General features: G+C 40.1%; 1 protein-coding gene across 3 annotated transcripts in view; it reads left to right on the top strand.

Moving 5' to 3' along the window:
• Positions 1-242: 242 nt before the first annotated feature.
• Ankle2 (ankyrin repeat and LEM domain containing 2) overlaps positions 243-16,607 on the top strand; it is a 30,151-nt gene continuing 13,786 nt past the window's right edge. The window contains exons 1-6 of one of the 3 annotated variants that reach the window (XM_048447490.3): positions 243-429; positions 3,936-4,409; positions 5,897-6,103; positions 7,380-7,573; positions 9,301-9,489; positions 14,606-14,728. In XM_048447490.3, the coding sequence (XP_048303447.3) occupies positions 243-429; positions 3,936-4,409; positions 5,897-6,103; positions 7,380-7,573; positions 9,301-9,489; positions 14,606-14,728 (1,374 nt within the window). Of the gene's footprint in view, positions 430-3,935; positions 4,410-5,896; positions 6,104-7,376; positions 7,574-9,300; positions 9,490-14,605; positions 14,729-16,607 lie in introns of all 3 variants that reach the window. The other 2 variants (XM_048447489.3, XM_085680204.2) reach the window with 2 other exon arrangements.

Here is a 16,607-nt window from a genome sequence, read left to right as displayed (position 1 = left end):
TGGGTTCCTGGCGGCGTTCTGACTATCGGGAAACCAAAGACACCAGACTGCACTCGCACCCCGCCTCATCTTTTCCTGTCTGACTACGACACCTGTAACCCCACGGCGGGGCGGAGGCAGCGAACCTAGCGGCCCGCGCGGCTCCGGCAGCGAACCTAGTGGCCTAGTGAGGGCCTGAGGCGTGCGCAGCGCGGATTCTAACTCCGGCGGCCGCGCTCAAGGCCGCGACGTCGACGGTGGCGATGCTGTGGCAGCGGTTGGCTGTGGTTGAGTGGGCGGCGTTGGCCTGGGAGCTCCTCGGCGCCTCGGTGCTGCTCATCGCCGTGCGCTGGCTGGTCCGGCGGCTAGAGAAGCGGCCGCAGGACCTGAGTCGTCGCGGGATACCCTCCTCGCCGACCGGCGCGTCTGCAGCTATGGCCAATCAGCCAGGTAAGGTCGCATTTAGGCAGTGGGAGCAAGTTTCACTCTGCCCTCCCCGTGGACACAGTAGGACCCGAGTCCTCTGGCGGGAAGGCTGAGTGAGAAGCGGAACTTTTGTTCCATTATAGGAGCATTCCTGACAGTGTGGGTGAGATCCTTGGGAGACCCGGCTGCCAGGGCGTGTCTTCTGAGCCTTCTTAGCCAGGGAGGCCTGGCAAGGGCTGCGGGAAGGGTGAACAGTAAAGAACACTGGTGAAAGTTGGAAGTCGAAGAAAGAGGAAATTAGTTCTGGCAGTGGTTTGAAGTTTAACGAAATAAGTGATAGGATGAGATAGTGAAGTTAGGTGTGACTGCCGGATTTGGGGACAGGGGAAATAAAGGAATATGGCTCTCATTAATTTCTTTCGAATGGACTGACTGTTAGGTCTGGATGAGGAGACATGGGAGGATAGTTGCTGGTCACTTTAAGATCGAGGTGACTGGTGTCTGGAATGAAATCATTCCCCATCTGCTTCTGACTCTGCCACTGCTGCTATGGAACTTCTCAGAAATGGGCAGGTCATTTACCCGCTATTTTTCAGCCCCACCATTAGCAGCATACGGATAATAATAGTTCTTACTGTTTTGTTTTGTTTTGTTTTTTGAGAGTAATACACTCATTGCTGGAAATTGAGCCCTACTACCTACTGGCATCATCCATCTGAGAGCTGCTGAGGTGGTGCATGTCTCAGTTCTGGGAAAAGAGCTGGGATAAAACCCGGAGTCTTCAAAAGACTCCGTACACTCTAAGGTTGGCAGTTTTGTAGGATCCTGTGGTCTTTTTTCTCAGCCCTTCACCTCCCTGAACTCCCGATGCTTAACCGATTTGTGTTTATCAGCATGTGTTCATTTTGTGTTTATCAGAAGCTGTGTTTCATTAACACTTGAGTCTAGTTCTTAGTGGAGAATAAATAGTAATTCCCCCACGAATTCTAGAAGGAAGATGACATTTTAAACAGTTGATTGCACAGTAGAACCCTAAGAAGATCTTAGGAGTAACTGAGGCTTCACTTGCCTTTTTGAACTTATATACAACTTCATTTTTTATTTATTTAGCAGTGCGGGAAAGAAAACAAAAAGCCTGGTGTATATTGGCAAGTGTTCTACCACTGAAGTACATCTCAACCCTTTCTTAGTAGTCATTGATTTCTCCATTTTTGCTAAGAAGCAGGAACAGGAAGGTCAAGATCGTGCTGATTATTGTTCACAGCTGTGAGAGATAAAATGTATGTGTTGTGACAACAAGTCTAACACCTTGTCTTTTGGGTTTTACATTCTCTTGTTCCCTTAAGAAATTGGCGCCTGAGCTGGATGTGGTGGCACACCTTTAATCCCAGCACTCAGGAGGCAGAGGCAGGTGGATTTCTCTGAGTTCAGGGCCAACTTGGTCTACAGAATGAGTTCCAGGATAGCCAGAGCTGTTACACAGAGAAACCCTGTCTTGAAAAACAAACAAATAAATAAATAAAATTAAGTGGCACCTAAAGAATAACACTTGAGGCTATTCTCTAACTTCTGCATGTATGTACATACACCTATATGTGCATTTATAGGAACAATTAAAGCAATAAGGGCATCTTTAATAAGTATAATGTCAACTAGTCCATTGACTCTGTGAACATTGTACCAAAAACTCAAGAGAAGGTCAGTGAGTAAAATCATCCAGACACTGAAGCAGAGAAATGCATGTGGCTAATGTGGCTAGCAGGGTATAGAGCCAAAACACCGGGGTTTGCAGCATCTTGTTTCATTAAAAATTTATTTTCAGTTTTAGTTTTTCATTTTGAAAATCATCTTAGGTGTACAAAGAATTATAAAACAATACAGAAGAGTTCAACTCATGTACAAAGATATTTTACATTACAAGCTGGTAGGGAAAACATGGTCAACTTAAAGTGAAGTATCAGTGTGTACCAATTAGATTAACTACAATTTATAATTCTGCATTCTCTAAAGTTGACAAACACTGAAAAGATGGCTGTCCTGCATTGTTGGTGGGTCTGTTAACTGTGTAGTCCCTCTGGAGATTAGTCTAGCAATTTTTCAAAGAAGTTAAGCCTGTTTATCCTGCACTCATAAGCTTTTGTCCTAGAGAAATGAAACTTATTTGTGTAATGGTTTTGCTATGTAGCTTAGGCTGGCCTTAAACTGGTGATCTTCCTGCCTTAGCCGTAAGTGCTAGAATTACGAGAATACGCCAGCATATCTGTCTTTGAAATTTTATTGTCTCTGTCACATACACTATAGATAGATGATAGATGATAGGTAGGTAGATGGATGGATGGATGGATAGATGGATACATTAGATGTGGTATGCTGCCACAAACTTGTCCACCAAGACTCAAGAAAGAATAGAAGCTACATAGATTTGCAAAGTCCAAGTCTGTTCACTGAATTGTTCTATGAGGTCAGTTTCCTGTTTTTGATGATGTACTATCATAAAAAGTGCCAACATTTAGGGGAAGCTGTATGGTGGTCCCATTGGAACTCTTACAGAGTTTGCAGTTTTTGAGTCTACAAATCATTTCAAAATAAAAAGATAAAAGAGTTCTGTATACTATTGCCTTAGTCTTTAGATTTTCTTTGCTACATAATCATACCACAAGTATAGCAAGGAAATTAACAGTGACAGAATACTATTGTCTAATCTGCAGACCTACTTCAATTTTTCATGTCTGTCAATCTAGCCATCTTTCTAAGCCTGCAAAGGTTGTGCTAATACTTCCAGTTCTAGTGCAGTTGGTACATTATGAACATCACCTGTCTTGTTGATAGAGGCTCTTTGAGAGTATTTGTGTTTTTTGTTTTGTTTTGTTTTGGCTTTTCAAGACGGTTTCTCTGTAGCTTTTGGGGCCTGTCCTGGAACTCAGTCTGTAGACTAGGCTGGCCTCAAACTCACAGAGATCTTCCTTTTCTCTGCCTCCTGAGTGCTGGGATTAAAGGCTTGTGCCACCACTACCCAACTAGCGGTGGCTTCTCCATGTGTCATAGGTGGCTGCCCTTGAGTGTATGAGAGTATTTTGTTTTTAATTTTAGTTGACTTTTCAGTGCTTACTCATTCTAAAGATTAATGAGCCTGTGTTCCTCAACAACTCAGTAGCTGTAGCAGACATTTATGGATATGTTATCAGTGTCAGACCCAGTGGTAGAGAATTTATGTTCATTATTTTATTTACTTTTCATTATTACCTGAGTGGATCTATTATTATATCCATTTTTTAGGTGAGGAAACTGAGGCTTAGAGTTTCAATAATTAACCTAGGATTGAAGTAAGTAATGTATGAAGTTCTGTTTATGTTTGTTAAATTGCAGAGACAAAACCTTCCTTGAACAACTAAAGGTAAAAACAATAGGTTTAGAATAAGAATACTAATTGTATCTAAGGTCCTGTGAGGAAACTGGCACTTGCTTAAGCATGTGGTTTACGTCAGCTACAATTCCATGGTTCAATTTAATTTTTGCTTTTTTGAACATAGGTGAAGTGACAATGGATGCCATGTTGGCACGATTGAAACTCCTGAATCCAGATGACCTTAGAAAGGAAGTTATAAAAGCTGGATTGAAATGTGGACCCATTACATCAACAACAAGATTTATTTTTGAGAAGAAATTAGCTCAGGCTTTACTAGAGCAAGGTGGATTGCTGACTTCCTGTCTTCCCAATCACAGTGAGGTGACTACCACTCCATTTATCCAGGGCACCCTAAGGACTCCTGCATCTGTGGAAGGGAAACAAACTCAGCAAGCCAGTTGTTCTGAAGACAAAGATTTTGGTTACAATGTGGGCTTGAACCCTCCAGAGGATGAAGCTGTAACATCCAAGTCCCACCCAATATCCTTCAGTGCCTCTGCCAGGAATGACAACCACCAAGCTGGAATGACAGCTGCTAAGGAGCCACTTCTGTACTATGGAGTGTGTCCAGTATATGAGGATGGCCTTATGAGAAATGGTAACGTGCTGTGCTGTGTCTCCTCACACAGAGTGGGAAGCTCTAATCTCATCACCCAAGATTAATTTCATTATTTGTACTTGTTACCCTTTGATTTTTTTTAAGTTTGGTAAATCTAAGCAATATTTTATTTAAGTTACTAGGAAAACTATTCTGTTAGATAGATTAGACTTGGAAATGATTGGATCACTTCCATTTGTTAGTAATTTTACTGATTAATCATCTTCCCTCTCCCTCTTCCCCACCCCCTGAGACACGGTTTCTCTCTGTAGCCCTTGCTACCCTGGAAAAATATGCTTGCTTATATCACTCATTTATTTGTTTGTTTGTTTGTTTTTCAAGACAGTTTCTCTTTCTAGCCCTGAATGTTCTGACACTCACTCTGTAAGTCAGACTGGTCTTGAACTCAGAGATCCTCTGCTTCTGCCTCCCAAGTGCTGGGACTAAAGGCATGTGCTTAGGGCATTCCCTCTTCCTCTTAAATTCATTACAACGTGAACAGCTTTTAGGTTAATAAAGGTAAATGTTCCAGTGAGTGTATAAATAATTTTCAATCTCAAGGAATTGTATTTTAGGGCTGGAGATCTGTTTTAGTTAGTAGAGCATTTGCCTATTATGCATGGAGCACTGTGTTCAATACCCAGCACCATAAAAACCTGATGTGGTGGCACATAACTATTATTACCTCAGCACTTGGGTAGATACTAGCCTGGGCTACATGAAACCATGCCCCCAAAAAGGAATGAAAGAAAGAAAAGAATTGCAATTTTCTTTTTAAATTTTAGTCAGGATTATTCTTTACTGAGACTAGCCTGAACCTTGCTGTACAGCCTAGGGTGGGCTTCAGCTCTTAACTGCTCTGACTTTTCCTTATGAATGTTAGGATAATAGGTATAAGCTATTATATTCAATACAAGAATAGTAAATTTAGTTTTGAATTATTTATATTTAGATCTTTATTTAATCCATTTAAAATTCATTTTTGGTAAGTTATTGTGGCTTATGGTATGAAATTAACATGCATGTATGATAGCATTGCTTATAATATACACACATACATTGTCAGTGTATTCATTTGAATCTTTTGGATAGCTCAGGACCTCTTTAAGATAAAAAATTGGGAGTGGGTGGAAAGATGGCTCAGTGATTAAGAGTACTTGTTAATCTTCTTGCATATCCCAGCTCACATGTTAGATGGTTCATAACCTGGCTATAACACCAGTTCCAGGAGCTCTGATTCTCTTTAGGCTTTCAAGGATACTCACACATAAATTTTGTGCATATAGTCACAGAAATACTCACACATACACACTTTTTTTTATCCTGAAAGAGTATTTTTAATAAAAGATTGCAAATCTGAATTGTGATTATGAGGGTAAAACCAAGAGACTCATTAACAAATTTAAATTGACTATTGAACTCTGAGTACAAGTAATAGTATTCAAACTATTCATCTCTTAATTTTCCCTTGTTACTTTCATACCCAGAAAGGATCCATGTTTACGAAGATAAAAAGGAAGCATTGCAAGCTGTCAAATTGATCAAAGGGTCCCGGTTTAAAGCTTTTCCAACAAGAGAAGATGCTGAGAAATTTGCTAGAGGAGTATGTGATTATTTCCCTTCTCCTAACAAAACTATGTCTTCACTGTCTCCTGTGAAGGCAGTGCCACTCTTTGGCAGTGATGGATTAAAAGGTAAACCATGTTGTGCTGCTTTTCTTGTCATTACTTGATTTACCACTATTGTTCTGTTTCCTGATGTATGGCACTTCAATATTTCTTCATCTGTGAGATAAATATAGTGTGGAGAGCTGAAGCGCCCTACAATGAAATAACCAAAGAGAAAGAGACTAGGGGGCTGCCCTGGGAAGGTTTGAGGACATAAAGGCAAATGTAGTCTGGTGCTAGTCGGCCCTGAAGCTGATGAGCCAAGTCTTAGCATAAGGACCACAGAAGCAACAAAAGGAACACCTTCTGCAAGAAGGGATCTCCAGGAATCAGTCTCCCAGTGAAAGCTAGAAATCTGACTACACTCACTATATCACTCAGAATCAGAAGCTTGACCTTGACACATCCCTTCTCCCTACATTTGTTTGAGGTAGAGTGCTGTCTTTCATTTGAGGGCCTGTCTACTGCCCTCTACTTAGATTTCTCTCCTTTCAGCTTGAGAAAGTGCTTATGCAGGAAATTGTTTTAAGACACTCTCAAGTTTTGATTAAGGCTTTAAAAGCTATGAATAGAACCTTTTTTTCTCTAAAAGGTAATTACAGTTGCTGCTAATGTCTTGTTCATTGACATTTTTAGTTTTTTGGTAAAGAATCTTATCCTGTTAATCCAGGTTGTCCTTGAACTTGCAATCCTCCTGTCTCAACCCCCTGAGTTCTAGGATTCTAGGTTTGTACCACCACACTCAGTTTCTTGACTTACTTTCAAAGTATACTAAATGGCCAGACGTGATAGTGCATGTTCTTACTATCAACACTCAGGAAGCACATAAGTGTAGATGTGCTCTATGAGTTTGAGGCCAGCCTGAGCTACAGAGTGAGACTCTGTTGCCCAAAAAAAAAAAAAAAAAGTACACCAAATAATTCTTAATCTCAGTCTTTAGTCACCTGATTGAGTTCAACACTCAGTTGAGCATTAGTACTATGGTGTGCTTTATACCATTATCATTTCTTAACCATCACTCCTAAGAGCTGCTGAACCTTTAATCTGTGTATCGCCATGTGGCTGGACTTAACAGCAAGGTTCCAGCGTGTCTGTCTCCTGCAGGCAGCCACATGGCTTCTCTTGGACTCCGCATACTTTTCTATATATATCTCTTCCAGCCTGGCTATATTCTATTAAGCCATTGACCAACAGCAGCTTTATTCATTAACTAATAAAAGCAACACATATACACCAACAGCAGACTAAGTGAGAAGAAAATGTTTGTGCGATTGTGTTTTATAATTCTCTCTCTTGATAGCAGATTGTTTATGCCTAGCTGAATCAGAAACAGTAAATAAAGAACGAGCAAACAGTTATAAAAGTCCCCGTACACAGGACCTCACTGCCAAGCTTCGGAAAGCTGTTGAGAAAGGGGATGAACATACCTTTTCTGATCTTATCTGGAATAATCCCCGATATTTAATTGGTTCTGGAGACAACCCAACCATTGTACAAGTAAGTATGCATTCAGCATCATTACCAGTCACTGTATTCTTGACCAGTGGCCCTGTGCTTTAATGAACATGAAGTTCAATTCTTTTTAAATTTTATTTTATTGATATTTATTGAGTTCTACATTTTTCTTGGCTCCCCTCCCTGCCTATTCCCTTCCTGCTTCAATCCTCCCCAAGGTACCCATGCTCCCAATTTACTCAGGAGATCTTGTCTTTTTCTACTTTCTACTTCCCATGTAGATTAGATCTATGTAAGTCTCTCTTAGTGTCCTCATTGTTGTCTAAGTTCTCTGGGATTGTTGTTTGCAGGCTGGCTTTCTTTGCTTTATGTTTAAAAACCACCTGAGTGAGTACATATGATAATTGTCTTTCTTTGTCTGGGTTACCTCATTCAAAATAATGTTTTCTAGCCCCATCTATTTTCCTGCAAAATTCAAGCTGTCGTTATTTTTTTCTTCTATGTAGTACTCCATTGTGTAAATGTACCACATTTTTTTTTATCCATTCTTCGATCGAGGGGCATTTAGGTTGTTTCCAGGTTCTGACTATGACAAACAAAGCTGCTATGAACATAGCTGAGCATATGTTCTTGTGGCATGATTGAGCATCCTTTGGATATATACCCAAAAGTGGTATTATTGGATCTTGAGGAAGGCTGTTTCCTAATTTTCTGAGAAATCGCCACACTGACATCCAAAGGGGGTTGTACCAGCTTGCATTCCCACCAGCAATGCAGAAGTGTTCTCTTTACCCCACAACCTCTCCAGCATAAGTTGTCATCAGTGTTTTTGGTCTTGGCCATTCTTACAGATGTAAGATGGAATCTCAGAGTTGTTTTGATTTGCATTTCTCTGATAATTAAGGATATTGAACATTTTCTTAACTGTCTTTCAGCCATTTTAGATTCCTCTTTTGAGAGTTCTCTGTTTATGTCTGTACTCCATTTTTTTATTGGATTATGTGATCTTTTGGTGTTCAATTTCTTGAGTTCTTTGTATATTTGGGAGATCAGACCTCTGTCTGGTGTGGGGTTAGTGAAGGTCTTTTCCCATTCTTTAGGCTGTCGTTTTGTCTTGTTGACTGTGTCCTTTGCTTTACAGAAGCTTTTCAGTTTCAGGAGGTCCCATTTATTAGTTGTTTCTCTCAGTGTCTGTGCTTCTGGGTTTCTATTTAGGAAGTGGTTCCCTATGCCAATGTGTTCAAGTATACTTCCCACTTTCTCTTCTATAAGGTTCAGTGTGGCTGGCTTTATGTTGAGGTCTTTGATCCATTTGGACTTGAGTTTTGTGCATGGTGATAGATATGAGTCTATTTTCATTCTTCTACATGTTGATATCCAGTTATGCCAGCACCACTTGTTAAATATGCTTTCTTTTTTCCATTTGATATTTTTTGCTTCTTTGTCAAAGATCAGGTGTTCGAAGATGTATGGCTTGATATCTGGTCTTCTATTTGGTTCCATAGGTCCTCCTGTCTGTTCTTATGCCGATATCAGGCTGTTTTTAGTACTGTAGCTCTGTAGTAGAATTTGAAGTCAGGGATTGTGATGCCTCTAGAAGTTCTTTTTATTGTACAGGATTGTTTTGGCTATCCTGAGTTTTTTGCTTTTCCAAATGAAGTTGAGTACCATTCTTTTGAGGTCTTTGAAGAATTTTGTTGGGATTTTGATGGGCATTGCGTTGAAGAAGTTCAATGTTTTAACAAACACAAAACTCATCCTTTTTTTAGGAGGGATGTAGGTACAATATCATGCATGTTGCTGCCAAAGAGAATCAGGCTTCTGTGTGCCAGATGACACTAGAGACCCTGGAGAACCCTGAGTTTATGCGTCTGATGTACCCAGATGATAACATAGACATGCTGCAGGAGCGCATCCTCTACATTGTCGACCTTTATCTTAATACTCCTGACAAAGTGGTGAGCATTCCTCATTAGTCTGTCTACTGGAGGTTTAGGTTCCTTATATGGGGGAGGATTTCTTTTCTACACTACACCAATGTGCAAGGCTTATGGAATATTAGGAAGACACAAATGCTTATTGACTTAGATAGGAAGATGGTTATGGAGGTGTTACACAAGAAAAGTTTTCTTGGGGAGACGCAACACACATGTTGGGAACTCCAGATAGGGAACTCATAACAGACCAAAGTACAGATTCCACCATGAACCGTGAATTTTATTGGGGTTACTTACAGGAACATAGGTAAAGGGTTGCTTACAGGAGCAGAAATGACTTAAAGATAGTTGCATCACCAAGGACCACCCTAACATGACTGACAGCTCACAGAGCTGGGAACCTGGAATACACTACACAGCCTACAGGCAGCTCAATATGTTAGAAGAGTGTCCTTCCCAGGTACCTCTTGTTAATCTAAACCTCTTCCTGGCAGTTCTGTTGGTTTCCGCTTCTTCCAGGCAGCTGGTCTGTCTGAATTTTCTATTGCTGTGAAGAGACACCATGACCATGGCAACTCTTATAAAGGGAAGCATTTAATTGGGGCTTGGTTTCAGTGCAGAGGTTTAGTTCACTGTCATGGCAGGAAACATGGTAGCATACAGGCACTACTGGTGCTGGAGAGTATCCAGATCTCTAGGCAGAAGGAAGAAAAGGAGACACTGGACCTGGTTTGAGCACTTTAAAATCCCAGTGACACACTTCCTCCAACAAGGCCACACTTCCTGGTAATAGTGCCACTCCCTCCAGCCAAGCATTCAAATCTATGAGTCAATGGGAGCCATTCCTATTCAAACCACTACATTCCACTCCCTGGCCCCAGTCCCCACAGCCTGTAACAGTTTTAATATTGTTTAAAACTCCAAAGGTCAAAGTCTTTTGGGAAACTCAGGGTAATCACTTAACTGTAAAATAAAAAAAAAACAAAAAGCAGATCACATGCTTCCAACATACAATGGCACAAAATATACATTACCATTCCAAAAGGGAAGAAAGGGAGCATAGTGAGGAAATACTGGGCTGAAACAAGACCAAAAACCAGCAGGGCAAACTCCAAATTCTGCATCCCCATGTCTGATGTCAAAATGCTCCTCAGATGTCCAGCTCTGTTCAGCTTTGTTGATTGTGATACACTTTTCTTTCTTGGGCTGGTCATACCTGGGCCGCAGCTATCCTTGACAGGTATCTCCAACATTGGGGTCTCCAAGACAATCCAGACTTTATCTTCACAGCTTCATGCAGTAACCTCTGGGTCTTCATCCTGGGACACCCCGTCATGTGCCTGGCCTCAACAGCTTATGCATGCAGGGAGATTCCACAACTCCTTTTTTATGTCCTTGACTCTAATGCCAGAACCATGTGGCCAAAGCTGCCAGGTTCTTCTGCTTGCTAGGACTGAAATATGGCCTCCTCATTCATATACATTTCACCAGCTTTCTGTTTTTGATAGTTTCCTTCTCTGCCTATGGTTGGCTATCCTGGAACTCACTCTGTAGACCAGGCTGGTCTCAAACTCAGAGATCCATCTGCCTCTACCTCCTGAGTAAAGGAGAATTAAATTAAAGTTTTTCTTTAATTCTTTTTCACAAGTTGGAAGCTTAGATTGGTGGAGTCTTTCTGTGAGGTCACTACTCCAGAGCTTTAGTCCATTTAGGATCAAACTTTTCTTTAAACGTTTTATCTCCTTGTGCACCGGACTTAGCTCTGTTACACTTCTTGGTGCTCCCTTTTCTCCTCAAACTGTATATTTTGTAGTTTTCCTTGATTAATTTATTCCTTTTCATTATAGAGAGTTACCACTAATAACAGGGTCAACTAGGCTCCCCTGACATCTTCTCTGCCAATGTCATTAATCCAAAACTCTTCAATTTACCCAGCCTCATGCAGATTTTTCAGACAAGGATAAAAAGCAGCTACGTTTTTTGCCAAAATATCACAAGAATGGTCTCTGGGCCATTTATTAATATTCTTCCCCTCTGAAACTTCTTGAGTTGAACCCCCACAATTAAATCACCCTCAGAAACACTATCTTCCATACTCCAGCTAGGATGGCCCATTTAAGTTTAAACGGTCCAAACAAAGCATGGTCGGGGTGATGATGATACATGCCTTTAATCCCAGGACTTGGGAGGTGGTGGCAGAAGCTCTCTTGCATTCAGGGCCAGTCTGGTCTACAGAGTAAGTGCTCTGAAAGCCAGGGCTACACAGAGAAATACTGTCTTCAGGTGGTGGGGTCAGGCCTTTCACAGCAATACCCCAGTCCCTGGTACCAACTTCTGTCTTAGTATTCTGTTGCTGTGAAGAGACACCATGATGATGGCAATGCTTATAAAGGAAAGTATTTCATTGGTGCTTGCTTACAATTCAGAGGTTTAGTCCATTGTCATGGCAGGGAACATGGCAACTTGCAGGTAGACATGATGCTGGAAAAGTAGCTTGAGAGTTCTACCTCTCCATCCACAAGCAGCAGGACGAGAGAGAGTCAGTCAGCCTGCCTGCGGCTTCTGAAACCCCTAAATCTCACTCCTAGTGATAAACCTCCTCCAGCATGGCCACACACCTCCTAATAGTCCCTCTCCCTGGTGACCAAGTATTCAAATCTCTGCACTTGTGGGAGCCATTCCTATTCAAACTACCACATGGTCTGTCTCATAATTTTCTTTGTGCTCAGCTTCCTTCAGACTGAGGGGTACTTTCAGCTTTTATTGTTTACTCTGACAGGGAGGAGCCTAATGAATCTGGTCAGTTTCAGGGATTTCCTGAAGCTATTTTGAGTTGTTTTCCTTCCTTTTAAAGAGCTTTCCTGTAGGGTGGAATGTTTCAATCTCATAGGAAACTTAAACAAGGGCAGGAAGATGGGGATGTAACTCAATAGGTAGAATGTGTGCCTAATTGTCAGCTAGTCCTAGTTAGGTCACCAGCAGCAAACTGGTGGTATTTGCATGTGGAAGATGAAAGCAAGAGGAGTAGAAGACTAAGGTCATCCTTGGCTATACAATTTAAGGCTAGTTTGTGCTATGTGACATGGTATATTAAAACAAACCAACACATGGCTCAGCAACTGAGAGCTTGGCTGTTCTGCCAGAGGACCTATGTTCAAGTCCCAGCATCTACATGACAGCTCACAAATGCCTGTAACTCCAGTTCCAGGTGATCTGACTCCTTTGACTTCCTGAGTACCAGGAACACATGTTGTACACATATATGCTTGCAGGCAAAACACCCACACACATAAAATAATTAAGATAACAAAAAAAAACCAAGAAACTTGTTATGAAAGTAACACTCATGAAGAGATTTCATAGGTAGAGAGTAAAAAACCTCAGAGGTTTATATTCTTATAGTCGGAATGTAGGTGGATGGAGTACTCTAGGAGATGCCTAGGTTCCTTCAAGAAAGGTGTCAGCTAGGCTGACTAGAAAGAATGCCAAAAAGCATAGAAAGTACTAAAAGGTTTGTTATGAGTGCTTAACTAGCATATGTAAGGCTTTGTTTGATCCCTAGTATCACTAAAAAAAACTAGTGAGATGGCTCAACAGGGAAAGAAGCTTGTGCCTACAGACCTACAACCTTAGTTTAGCCCCTGAGACCTGTATGGTAAAAGAAAAGAATTCCTACAAGTTGCCCACTATGCTCCATTAAGCACCTGCCCACACAGTGTATGCATTAAATAAGTAAACAAAATTTTAAAATAAAGATTTTTTTGAAAACTTTTCAAAGGCATGGCTTTTAGTTGTGTAGGTTTTCAGTAAGGGTTTGAGACACCAGAATTTATTTATATGAAGGAGAATGCAATGAGAAGTTAGAACCAAGAACTCAGAAATCTGGAAGTTTAGGAAACTGTGGGAAAGAATAAAAGAAAGCACTAGAGAGGATGAGTCAGGAGAATTAATTGTAAGTTTGAGGCCAACCTGGTCTACAAAATGAGAAGAAAGAAAGGAGTAAAATTTTACAGAAAAATACAGCTATGACTATTGTGTGCGCATACACACAATGCTGGGTACAAAACCTAAGGTTTCAAATATGCTAATCAAGCTCTCTACAACTGGGCCCACAATTTTAGTTTCTTTCACAAGCTGGTCATTTATGGGAGTTTTTGCTGTTCTTATTTTGTTTTGTTTTTTTTGAAAGTTACTGTTTTTCTTTTGTTTAGTTTTTGGTTTTTTGTTTGTTTGTTTTTGACAGGGTCTTATGTATCCAGACTGGCTGCAAACTTACTATGTAGCAAAGAATGAATTTCAATGCCTGATCCTTCTGCCTTCACTTGTCAAGTGTTGTCATATAGGTCTGAGGCGTTTTAATTTTTTGTTAAAATTTTTTTTTATTGCCAGCTATGCTGTTTGTTTGTTTGTTTGAGACAGGGTTTCTGTCTGTAGCCTTGGAGCCTGTCCTGAAACTTGCTCTGTAGACCAGGCTGGCCTCACAGATATGCCTGCCTCTGCCTCCCAAGTGCTGGGATTAAAGGCGTGTGACATCACTGCTCAGCAGTTGCTCATACCTTTAATTCCAGCACTCAGGTGGCAGAGGTAGGTAGGATCTGAGTTTGAAGGCCAGTGTGGACTAAATAGGGAGTTCTAAGGTAGCTAGGGCTACATGGTGAGACCCTGGCTCAAAATACATTTTTTATTATGTATTTATTTTTTTATTTAATGGTAGGGGAAGGGTTTTGGAATGTGGATGTCACAGGCAGGACACAGTTCTCTTTCTCCACCTAGGGAATGAAGTCAGGTTGTCAGGCTTGATGGCCAGCTTAGTGATTTTGTTTTAAATTAGTGGTTCTCAACTAGTGGGTCTTAGCCTCTTTGAGGATCAGACAACCCTTTTACAAGAGTTACCTAAAACTTTTGGAAAACACAAATATTTACATTATGATTCATAACAGTAGCAAAAGTGCAGTTAGGCAGTAGCAACAAAAATAATGTTATGGTTGGAGTCACTACAACATGAAGAATTGCATTAAAGGATTGCAGCATTATAAAGGGTGAGAACCACTTTTTAAAATAAATACCTATTTTCACTGTGGAGCAACCATGTTAATAATTTGAATAAGTGATTGTGCTTCTACTATTCCTTTCCTAGGGCTTTGATACACCATTGCATTTTGCTTGTAAATTTGGAAATGTGGATGTAGTCAATGTGCTCTCTTCACACCCTTTGATTGTGAAAGATCCAAAGAATAAATATGGTAAAACACCCGAAGACGTAAGTAACTTTTAAATTGCAATTACTGTCTTGTATTATAAATTAAAATATATAAATTTGCATTCTGTGACAGTAGCTAGTGAAGTCACAAGTAACTAAGTTGTGTTTGCCTGCTGGCTGCTGAGCCTGATGTACTCTGTGAAAGAATGTGAATGTGTATCTGTATAGTCAGGAAGGTGATGGTAGTAGTGACCATGATAGTAATGAATGGTGGCTATCATGGTAGCAGTGATGGTGATTATAATGCTGAGAGCAGCTGAGAGCAATTGAGAGCAACTCATTGTATAGCCCACGTACATACTGTTGCATTCATTCCTAATGAAGGAAGCCTTTCTGCATTCCTTAGCAAACCGAACAAAATGTGCTACATTGCATCCTGTGTCTGTGATATAAAGACAGACCTGACTCTGATAAGAACTGAAATGCTAATTTAAGAATCAGGCATTATATGCTGCTGACTGACCTAGATATACTACTTTCAAAATTAAAACCTACATGATACTTGTAGTAGGAATATCTTCTGTAGACTCAGGCCTCTTAGCTATTACTACATTTAGTAACACTCACATAGCCCAGTTGGTAGAAAACTTTCCTGACATCCATAAGGGCTTGGTATTAAGGAATAGAAGGGAGAATGAAAATAATAAATAAAATTTTACTACATAAAAATATAGTTTTATCTGTGTTTTTATAAAATGATTTCTGATAACCAGCCTAAAACTTATACAATATTGAAACAGCACCTAGATTCTCAAATACGCTTTATAACTGAGCCCACAATTTTAGTTCTTTCATAAGGTGGTAGTTCATGGGGTTTCTGTTGTTATTTTGTTTTTATTTGAAAGTAATTGCTTTTCAGTTCTTTCTAACATTATTGTTGTAATTACCAAGGGGTTCAGAAAGTTGATTCTTTCAGACTGTAAAACTCCAGCTGAGAAATTGTCAGCTTGTCCATGTGTTTATATTTGGTATTATACTTTTATTATGCTTGATATTATACTTTTGAGTTTTATTTTCCTTGCAGTTGTGTGAAGAAAAAAATAAATGAAGTTCACCATATTGCTGGAGTCTGTTTTCTTGCCTGGCTCCAATGGGCTTTTACAGTGATCAAATAAAATAGGCTGTACTTCTGAATGCAGAGATCCTTTTTCTTTTTCTTCTCAGTAGCTATGGGGCCAGTCCTAGAACTCACTCTGTATTTGTAGAGCAGGTTGGCCTTGAACTCAGAGATCTGCCTGCCTCTGCCTCCCAAGTTCTGGGATTGAAGGAGTCCTTTTCTTTCTTTTTTTTTTTTGTTGTTTGTTTATTTATTTTTATGAGTGTGGGTGTTTTGCCAGCATATATATCTATACCACATGCATGCCTTGTGCCTGTGGAGGCCAGGAGAGGGTGTCAGATCCCCTGAGACTAGAGTTGTAAACTGCCACATTGGTGCTGTAAATTGAACCCAAGTTAACCACTGAGCCATCTCTCTAGCCCTCTAGCATAAGTTTTTTTTTGTGTGTGTGTATGAATTTTGTGAAATTTTTAGCATTAAGATAATTCTAGGGCTGGAGAGATAGCTCAGTGGTTAAGAACACTTACTGCTCTTGCAGAAGACTGAACTTCTCTATTTCCATCACCCAGGTTGAATGATTCATAGCTACCTGCAACTCTAAATCCAGAGGAACCAACACCCTTTGTGACCTCTGGGGCATCTGCACTTACCTCATACATATACCCAACATATTCATATAGTAAATAATAAAAAGTTTAAAGATATCCTATTTTACTGGCTTTAAAGTTTTCAAAGATTTTATTTGATAGGAAATATAGTACTATTTAGTATATATTTATTTATATTTACATATATACATTATATTACATTACATAATGTATA

This window comes from Myodes glareolus, chromosome 2 (genome assembly GCF_982192425.1).
Source record: "Myodes glareolus chromosome 2, mMyoGla1.1, whole genome shotgun sequence".
Classification (NCBI taxonomy): domain Eukaryota; kingdom Metazoa; phylum Chordata; class Mammalia; order Rodentia; family Cricetidae; genus Myodes; species Myodes glareolus.
Note: the sequence above shows the minus strand (reverse complement) of the source record. Positions and strands in the feature narration are given on the sequence as shown.